We start from the raw sequence: 9,693 nt of genomic DNA, 5'->3' as shown, positions 1-9,693 counted from the left end.
ATAATTCTTACTTAATTTAATAGTTCTTGAGCAGAAAACACAATAAAAGTTGATGTAATATTAAATTTTTTTTTTTAATGATTTTGCTATTTAAAAAAAAAAAATTGTTTTGCAAAGCTTTAATTTTATTATTTTAAAATTTTTGTAGTTTATTTTGTAGAGTAATAAATGATTTATTCATTAAAATTTTTAATTTCTCAGGATTTATAGAGACAGTTCTCGTTAAAGATTATCATCAAAGACCCTACACGGAAAATTTACTTAAACATCCCTTTATTAGAGATCAGCCAACTGAACGACAAGTTAGAATTCAGTTAAAAGACCATATAGACAGATGCAAAAAAAGAAAACAAGAAAAAGGTTAGTGTTTGTTTGAAATTTTAAAATACAAGTGAAATTTATTTATATGATAAAATATTAAGAACCTTTTCAGTTTAAATCAGATAAGAATTTTATTATTGTTATAATAATGAATTTTTGAAAATAAAAAATTGTTTAGAACGCGATGATTACCGCTATAGTGGATCTGAAAATGAAGAAGAAGAACCGGCTCTTGCTGGGGAACCATCATCAATTGTACAAGCTCCTGGTGATAATACTTTAAGAAGGAATTTCCAACAAATTCAAGAAGGTAGAACTTTAACTCAACATGAAGAAAAACAAGAAGGAAAAAAATTTAGAAAATCTGATAGGGAGGAAATTCCAGAACCTGGGCCGCCTTCAAGACCACTATTGCCTCAAAGAATCATCGGTATGATTATTTATTTTACATCCGTCGATTAGTAATTAAATTTTTTTTTTTTTTTTCAATTACTTACTACAGTTGTTCCAGAGCCAATGCCTCCATCTCGACCATTGCCTCCTCCTCCTAGAGATCAAAATAAGCCATCCACGCCACCAATACAGTCTCAAAGTGGAGGACTCTCTTCAGCAAACCAACAAAGGAATTCTCACGTTTTCAAACCCATGGTGAGATTACATTGAAGAATTTTATAAGTTTTATATTTATATACATATAACTTGATAAATTTGTCTAAAATATCTGAAAAAATGTTTTTTTTTCATGGCACATCAGCTTCCGCCAAGAAGACCTGAGGTAAGTCTTTTGAGCAATTTATTAATTTCCACATATACTCCTTACTAACGTTAGGTATCATGTAAGTTTTTGGAAGTTGATTTTAGTAATTATTATTTATTTATAAATTATTACTACACTAAAATTTTTATAAATAGGAACATGATAAAACCCACTTTTACGAAAGAAACAAAAGTTTATTAACTTAATAATAATCTTGAATTATTAAACAGGATTTGGATATGATTGCTGCTCAACTTAACGAATTGGGTGTTCAGCAAGATCAGCGTCCCGCTCGGCAAAATGGCAAAAGTAACTCACAACAAATAATGCCAACAAGCAATAGTTCTATATTAGATCCCGTCGACAGCGATAGTGAACCTGATGACCTAATAAGAAATGACGGCACTTTATTGGCTAGCGAACCCGCAAAACCTTTGTAAGATAATTTCTTTCCGATGAATTTTTTTTTTTTTTTTTTTTTTTCTTTTAAAAATTTATTTAAAAAATTTTTTTCTCTCTATACAAAAATTCAAATATGTAAATACAGGATGGAATTTTCTCCCTACAGACCTTCAGACATTAATCACAGTTCTTCTAGTTACGAAGGTTAGTTAAATTTTTCTCAATTAATAAAAAAATTATTTACCTTGTTTCTTTTCATGTGATTTTTACTTAAAATTTTTTTTGTTTTAGGGCCGACATCAAGCAATAATTGCGCAGCACCAAATAGACCTTTGCCACCTACTCCTGATGATGAAGAAGCAGGAGATAAAACTTTGGTTATGAGAAAGGTTAGTGACGAAATCATAATAATTTTATTATAACATTTTTTTCGTTTTTTTTTTTTTTTTTTCTTTTTCTGCTTCTGGTGCAACATAATATTTGGCACATTACAATTTTTCTATTACAAATTTATTTTAAAAGAAAACTATTTTAATGTATTAGACAAGGTGTTTATGTGCTCATACGTTTCTCGGTTAAAATTCTTACAATTTTTTTAGTTTTTAATATTATTTCTTCTCTAACAAATTTTAATTACTTTTTATTATTTTATTTTATTTTATTTTATTTTTTTTTTTCTACATTTTTTTATAATTTTTTTTTACAATTTAGAAATTGGAACAGGGGGGAAAAAAATTAAATTTAGATGCAAAGAATGAAAAAAAAAAATTAGGTAAATTAGATTTAAATGAACGGGAATTACTCAAAGAATGGGATCTCGAAGAAATATTCGAAGGATTCAACGATCGTCTTCGCAGCATAGAATTAGATTCAAACGTTATAGAATCCAAACCAAAATATAATGGTATTTTCGATATCGGACTAAATAATAAAATCTCAAAGAACGTAAGTGAAAAAGTAGTTAATAAAACAATGGACGCTTCTTCATTTCAAGAATCACAAAATCTCGTTAAAGACGTACCCAATTTTCCTTTACGACCACGATATTCGGCCGCATTTCTCGACAATAATCCCATTTCTATTAAAACGAATGGGCCTTCGGTAAAAAATCGTCGTAGCTCAGAAACGACTGTTTTTTTGTTAAAAAAGGATTTGGATACGATTCATACTTCATTATCGAAAAATTCGGACAAAAAAGTTTCTAACGATGAAACAAAGGAGGAAACCTATGTTAAAATATCTGATTTTACGAGCAATTTTAAAAACGTTAATATTATGTCACCTTCAAGACCCAGGCGTGAAAAAACAGACGGAGAAATAATTGTGAAATTGAGTAACGAAAGAAAAACAGAATTAAAAAATTTAGGTTTAGTTCAAAATTTAAAAATAAAGGAATTGGAAATGTCGAATTCGGCGTTGTTGGAGAAAGAAAAATTAAATGATGGAAATAATGTGTATGAGACAATCTTACGTACTTTTAGTTTCAGTGATCTACAATCTGAGGTTAGTTTTTAATTTCCACCTTAAACTGTTACTTGTAGGTTGTTTAGAAAGTAATTTCATTTTTTCTTTTAAACTTTATATTCGGTATGCTTATATTACTTTTCTAAGATTTAAATCATTTTCTTTGTAGTGAAAACTATCTTTCATAAATTCACTTTAATTTTTTATGAGTTCCTTCAAGTTACCAAATTACTGAGTCATTTTTTCATTATTTCATTTGTGCATCTTCAATTTTTACAGGAGATGATAAAAAATTTCAAATAAATTTTAAATTAGTATTTATAAATGGGTAAAAATATAAGAGTAGATTAATTTTTTAAGTAATATTAAAATTAATAATTTATTTTTCTTGTGAATTTTAAAAAAAGTTTTTCTTTATTTAGTTACTTATATTTATTTTAATTATAAGCATATATAAAAATGTATTTGTAAGGGTATTTGGTGTGGGTTTAAAATTAAATTACTTTCTAAACTACAAAAATAAAATATATATTTTCATTTTGATTCTTCTTTACATGGCAACTATTTGCTTTTTGATATTTGAATTGTGTCATAGGATATTTTTTGACACTCGTGTTTTTTCTTCTATTTAATAATTTGACGCTCCACAATAATTTTCTTATATATTTATTCATTTTAAATTATTTTGTCTTAAAACTATTCTGTAATTCTTACTTGCTTTTTACTTTAAATAATTATCTTAAAAAAAAAAAAAAAACTTGTCTTCAAAGTGTTTCAAATTTAAAATTGGAAAGAAAATTTTTTTTTTTGTGTGTCTGTCTGTCTGTCTTATAATTTAAATTAATATTTTCATATTTATGCATATGCTATTGAATTTTACTCATATTCTTTTGTTAATTTTTTAAATAAATAATTATTTGTCAACCTGTGTTTAAAAAAAAAAAAAAAAAAAAAAATGTATTTTAGTGCCTTTTTGGGTCACTGAAACTAAAGAGCTTATTTTTTTTATTTGTCTGAATTTTTGACAACTTTATAAAAATAATAACTCAAAAAGTTTTTTTTAAAAATGTTTTTAATGATTGTGAAATTATTTTATTTAATTAAGGCATGTAGCACGTTAATTTTTGAAAATAAGTTTTTTTTTTTTTTTTTGTATCGATAATGCATTTAATTTGAATTTAATCACGTTTATTGTGTGTTAAATTTTCATATATATATGTATATATATTTAACACGCTATCTTCCATTATTCAAATTTATTCTTTGTTTATAATTAAAGAAAATTTAATAATAAAAAAATACTACTATTTTATTTTTAAATAGAAACAAAAAGTTTTTAATATTGAAAATTATAACATTGTCTGTGTTTTTTTTTTTTTTTATTTGAACGTTTTTAATTAATTTAATCATAAAAATTGTAAATGGGGTAAAATTAATTTTTTTATTTTCATTTACAATTTATTATTTATGTATTTATTATTAATTTTTATCATTAATGTAAAAATCATTATCTTAATAATTATTATTGTTTTAATTTATTTTATTTTTTCTAATGAATAAGTTAAATGAATGTATATAATTATTAACAGACAACAACAACAACAAAAAAATATTGAAATAATTTGAATGTTTAACCATTTTGCAATTATATTTAATTTTTTTTTTTTTTTATAAAATGTTTTGAACTATTGAATGATTAATTGCAATATGAGCTAAATGTAATTAATTTTATTTACGGTTTTATAAAATATGTCAGATAATAATAATATGATTATTGAAATGAAAAAAAAAAAAAAAAAAAAAAAATCTTTCTTTCTTTTTTAATTAGAAAATAGTTTGAAAATTATTAACATTTTTATTAAATATGTATAATAATACATTTATTGTTTTTATAGTTAATATTATTAAATTATGTAACGTATATATTATTATTATCATTCTAGGTAATTTTTTTTTTTTTTTGTTAAATTATGGGAATTTAATGTAGCAAAATGATTTTTTTTTTTTTTTACTCAAAACTTATTATTATGTAATTATTAAATATTTTCTTATACTTTTTCAGACTCGGGACGAACGACGAAACGATTTTCACAGAATAGATTCATCTCCTGGGCAAATGGCAACACCAGGTTCTAGAAGTTCTGTTCTTCCTGATTTATTGACTCAGGTTTGTAACAAAAAAATAAATAAGGTCATCTTATTGAAAAATCTAATAATTTTCTTTGCTCCCGATTTTAAAAATTAATTTCAATTTAAAAATTTTTTTTTAGGCATCTTCTAGCCCAGGAACTTCGAATCAAAGACAAGATAAATCTACAAGCGAAGAGGTGAGTATTATTTATTTTGTTATAATTTTCAATTTATAATAATAATTAAAACAAATTAAAATGTAATTATGAACCAAAAAAAAAAAAAAAATCCTATTTACTCGTTGCGGTCTTAACATTATTAGTAAATGTAAAAATAAAAAAAATTTTTTAATTCAATAGCTACCTTGCGATATTGGATCAATGGTGAGTTAGTATTGTGATCCTTGTATTTAATTACCAACAAACACCAATAATTTTTTTTTTAATTACAATAAGTTCGAGAGAGGTTAGTTTTAATAAAAGTTTGACGATTTTATAACTATTATATAGGAGGTTGATTGAGAGTAACAATCGAATAAAAAAAAATTTGATGGTTAACAATAATTTTAACTTTTTTTTTTCGCGAGAGTAGCCAAGTTAAAGAAAAATTTAATTAAATAAATACCTTATTAAGTGTAATAAAATATTAATAACAATAATTGTAATTTTTGCTAATTATTGTTTTTGTTTGCTGTGACTACTAACCGTGGCTGACTGGATCTGATGGCTTGTTTAAACGGTTCACCTGAGGGTCAACTTTTTATACAAGGTAAGTAAAAGTGATGATTAAACTAACGTTTATTTTTTTTTTTTTTCTTCGTAGGAACCCTATTAAATCTGTCTTGTCTCAACCTGATAATATAAATCAAGTTGAAATAAATTAAAGTGTTAGCTCAAATATTAATAATAATAACTAGTTTCACTTTAGATTTATTTCGATTTAAAAATGTTAAATTTTAATATTATAATTTAATTAGTCTATAAATTTAGTGTGTACGACTCTTGGGTATAGATTAATAATTTTGTTTTTTTTATAATTTTTTCTTTGTCAGTATCGTCAGGCCGTCAAGTCACAATTGTATCCTCTTCAACAGAAACAAAGATCATTTTTGACTTTTGGCTTTGGAGCCGGTGGTTCTGGACCGACCAGGAGAGAAAGTCACGTCAACGTTAACGTCACTCCCACATCCCATGACATCGGGTCCGACACTCCAGAAATACGAAAGTACAAGAAACGTTTCAACAGTGAAATATTATGCGCTGCCTTATGGGGTAAATAATTTTTACATTTTATATTGTTTAATTAAATTGTTTTTTTTTTTTTTAAATGATTACATTAAAATCATGTTCATCTTAATTTCATATTAGACTCGACAAAATATTTATTATGGTGCATGCACGTCGTTGAGTTAAATATTTCATAACGTTCTTATCAAAGCCAATTACAAAAATTTAATTAAACATCCAAACTACAGTTTAAAAAAAAAAAAAAAAAAAAAAAATTATAAGAAAAGGTTTGTTTTGGATTATTTATATATATATATATATATACTTTTTAAATAATGGATATAATAAAACGTTAATTACGCAGTTTTTTTTTTTTTTTTTTTTTTAATTGTATATATAACAAAAATAAAAATGCGTATTTAATACCGATTTTGGAAAAATAAAATTTTGTCATGATTCAGCAAAAGAAGCTTTTTATGCATTTCATGGCCATTTTCACGCTTAACGTTATTATTTTTAACAAATTTAAATAATTTACTAGAAAACTTTTAAAAATTTATTTTAAAGCTTTCATTTTTTATTTAGTTGTCCCTTTTATAAAAACCTGATTTTTTTTTTTAAAGAATAAAGAATAAAATCCAATTGTTATATTTTTTTTATAATTCAGTTCTTGTAGGATGAATAAAAAAAATGAATAATTTTATTTATTTATTTTGAAAATCTAATAATTAATTGGCTTTGAAAAATTTTTCCGAGTTAACATAATCACTCTATTATTGCGCTCAATATAAAAAATTTAATAATAATAATAATAATAATAATAATGATAATCCTTGTTTTTTTTTTTTTTTTGCTTTAACGCTCTGGGATTTAAATGTCTAATAATAAAGGGAATGACGTATTTAAAAAAATATTTTTTTCAGGAGTTAATCTTTTAATTGGGACTGAAAACGGGTTAATGTTGTTGGATCGCTCAGGTCAAGGAAAAGTTTATCAGTTAATATCAAGAAGAAGATTTCAGCAAATGGAAGTTTTGGAAGGTCAAAATATATTGGTCACAATTTCTGGGAAAAAAAATAGAGTTAGAGTTTATTATTTAAGTTGGCTTAAAAGTAAAATTCTTCGAACGGATGTAAATAATTTTTTTTTAAATATTTTAAATACTTTGAAATTTTTTTTTTTTTTTTAAATAAAACTGAAATATTTAAATAAAAATATTTATTTTATAGCAAGTAGAAAGACGAAACGGTTGGATAAAAGTCGGAGAACTTCAAGGGGCTGTTCATTTCAAAATAGTCAAATATGAAAAAATCAAATTTTTGGTTATAGCTTTAAAAGACATATTGAAATTTATGCTTGGGCCCCGAAACCTTATCATAAATTTATGGCTTTTAAGGTGAAAGAATCATTTTTTTTTTTTTTTTTTAAAATTACTTTTAACGAGTACAGGTTGCTCACTCTATATATTTAAAATTTTTTTACAGACTTTTGGAGAATTAAGTCATAGACCGTTATTGGTCGATCTTACCGTAGAAGAAGGTACCAGACTGAAAGTAGTTTACGGGTCAACCGATGGTTTTCATGCCGTCGATTTGGACAGTGCCACAGTCTACGACATTTATTTAGCCAAACACGTTAGTTTAATAATAATTTTTCTTTTTTTTTATTTTAAAAATGGTCATTTTTATATCTTTTTTTTTTTTTTTTTATAGACCCAGGGACCTATAGCACCTCATTGTATTGTCACATTGCCTAATTCAAATGGTATGCAACTTTTGTTGTGTTACAACAACGAGGGAGTCTACGTTAACACTTACGGAAAGGTAATAATGCTGTTCATTACTAATAATAATAATAATATAATCAGTGGACAAAAAAAATAATGATAATTAAAATGAAAACGTTTTAGGTATCAAAAAATATAATATTACAATGGGGAGAAATGCCTACATCCGTTGCGTATATTGGCACGGGCCAAATAATGGGATGGGGTAATAAAGCTATTGAAATAAGAAGCGTTGAAACTGGGCATTTAGATGGAGTTTTTATGCACAAAAAAGCTCAAAGATTAAAATTTCTTTGCGAAAGAAACGACAAGGTTTGAATTCATTTTATTATTATTATTATTATTCTCACACCTGATGATGATAATAATAAAATAAAAATTATGAATTTTAGGTATTTTTTTCATCGGCGAAAGGTGGATCATCCTGCCAAATTTATTTTATGACGCTCAATAAACCTGGCATGGCTAATTGGTAAACTTTGATTCGTATGAAACCCTCCTCCCCTGCTCCTCCTCCTCCTACAGGATTATTGTTTATCAATAAATATTGCTTTTTTTTTAGTATATATATATATATATATATAAATATACACATATTAAAAAAAAAATTTATTTTAAACGAACGTACGAACAAAAAAAAAAAAAAAAATTTATTACAAAGGTATTATTATTATTATTATTATTCGATTACTTTTTTTTATTAAAAGTAAATAACTCAAAATAAATAAATAAATGAACAAAACGATAAAGCAATAGATAAAAATTGTTTTTATTATTAATTTTTTTTTTTTTATTTTATATTTTATTTTATATTATTATTATTATTACTTGAGTTTAAATATATAAATTAAGCGATATTTTTTTTTCTTCGTTATATTAACAACATTTTTTATTTTTTTTTTATTGATTTAAAAAATAAAATATTAATAAAAATAAATAAATAAAATAAAAAAAAACTTGAATGTTTATTTAAATTTTGTTATTTTCGAGCTGTAAGATGTTCTATTAGTTTTTTTTTTTTAAATGTTTTTTATTAGAATGTAAATTTTAAAATATTATTTAAAAATGTAATTTATATTATTATCACAATTATTATTTAATAACAAAACTTTTTTAATTATTTTTTTTTTCTAGTTTTTCGTCGTCTGAACAATTAATTAATTATAATTTTTTTGTAATTTAATTATTATTAGGTTATTCATATTTTATCCAAAGTCAAATTGAAATTGTTTTATTATTATTATTATTATTATTATTAATGTGCTATTATAAATTTTAAGAAAAAAATTACTTTAAGAATTTTTAATTAATAATAATGATGATAATAATAATAATTATTATTATTTTATATTGTAGTGAAGTCATTCATTAAATTAGAAAAGAATAGAAATAATTTTTTTACCATAAATAAATTAAACTTACAAAAATATCCATTATGTACTGAATGTTTTTATAGGAAAAGTAAAAAAAGCCTTTTTTTATTATTATTATTATTTTTTTTTTTTCATTTATTATTAAATGATGTTTTGTAAAATAAAGAAATTTCGTTTTATTAAACCTAATAATAATAATACTTGATTCTTTCATATAAATATTAATAATAATGA

General features: G+C 23.6%; 1 protein-coding gene across 1 annotated transcript in view; it reads left to right on the top strand.

Annotated features, from left to right (window-relative positions):
- Positions 1-8,562, top strand: part of Phum_PHUM076200 (traf2 and nck interacting kinase, tnik, putative) — a gene marked incomplete at both ends in the record, with an annotated part of 12,856 nt that extends 4,294 nt beyond the window's left edge. The window contains 17 exons of the mRNA XM_002423603.1: positions 202-360; positions 500-751; positions 824-969; positions 1,076-1,096; positions 1,309-1,514; positions 1,626-1,684; positions 1,772-1,869; positions 2,192-2,983; positions 5,007-5,111; positions 5,215-5,271; positions 6,168-6,345; positions 7,224-7,432; positions 7,530-7,696; positions 7,802-7,934; positions 8,013-8,123; positions 8,210-8,398; positions 8,479-8,562. Of these exons, the coding sequence (XP_002423648.1) occupies positions 202-360; positions 500-751; positions 824-969; positions 1,076-1,096; positions 1,309-1,514; positions 1,626-1,684; positions 1,772-1,869; positions 2,192-2,983; positions 5,007-5,111; positions 5,215-5,271; positions 6,168-6,345; positions 7,224-7,432; positions 7,530-7,696; positions 7,802-7,934; positions 8,013-8,123; positions 8,210-8,398; positions 8,479-8,562 (2,966 nt within the window). The remainder of the gene's footprint in view (positions 1-201; positions 361-499; positions 752-823; positions 970-1,075; positions 1,097-1,308; positions 1,515-1,625; positions 1,685-1,771; positions 1,870-2,191; positions 2,984-5,006; positions 5,112-5,214; positions 5,272-6,167; positions 6,346-7,223; positions 7,433-7,529; positions 7,697-7,801; positions 7,935-8,012; positions 8,124-8,209; positions 8,399-8,478) is intronic.
- Between the last annotated feature and the right edge of the window lie 1,131 nt (positions 8,563-9,693).

The sequence above is a fragment of the Pediculus humanus genome, genomic scaffold (assembly GCF_000006295.1).
Source record: "Pediculus humanus corporis 1103172107426 genomic scaffold, whole genome shotgun sequence".
NCBI classification, from domain to species: Eukaryota; Metazoa; Arthropoda; class Insecta; order Psocodea; family Pediculidae; genus Pediculus; species Pediculus humanus.
This window is presented reverse-complemented; position numbering and strand designations above follow the sequence as displayed.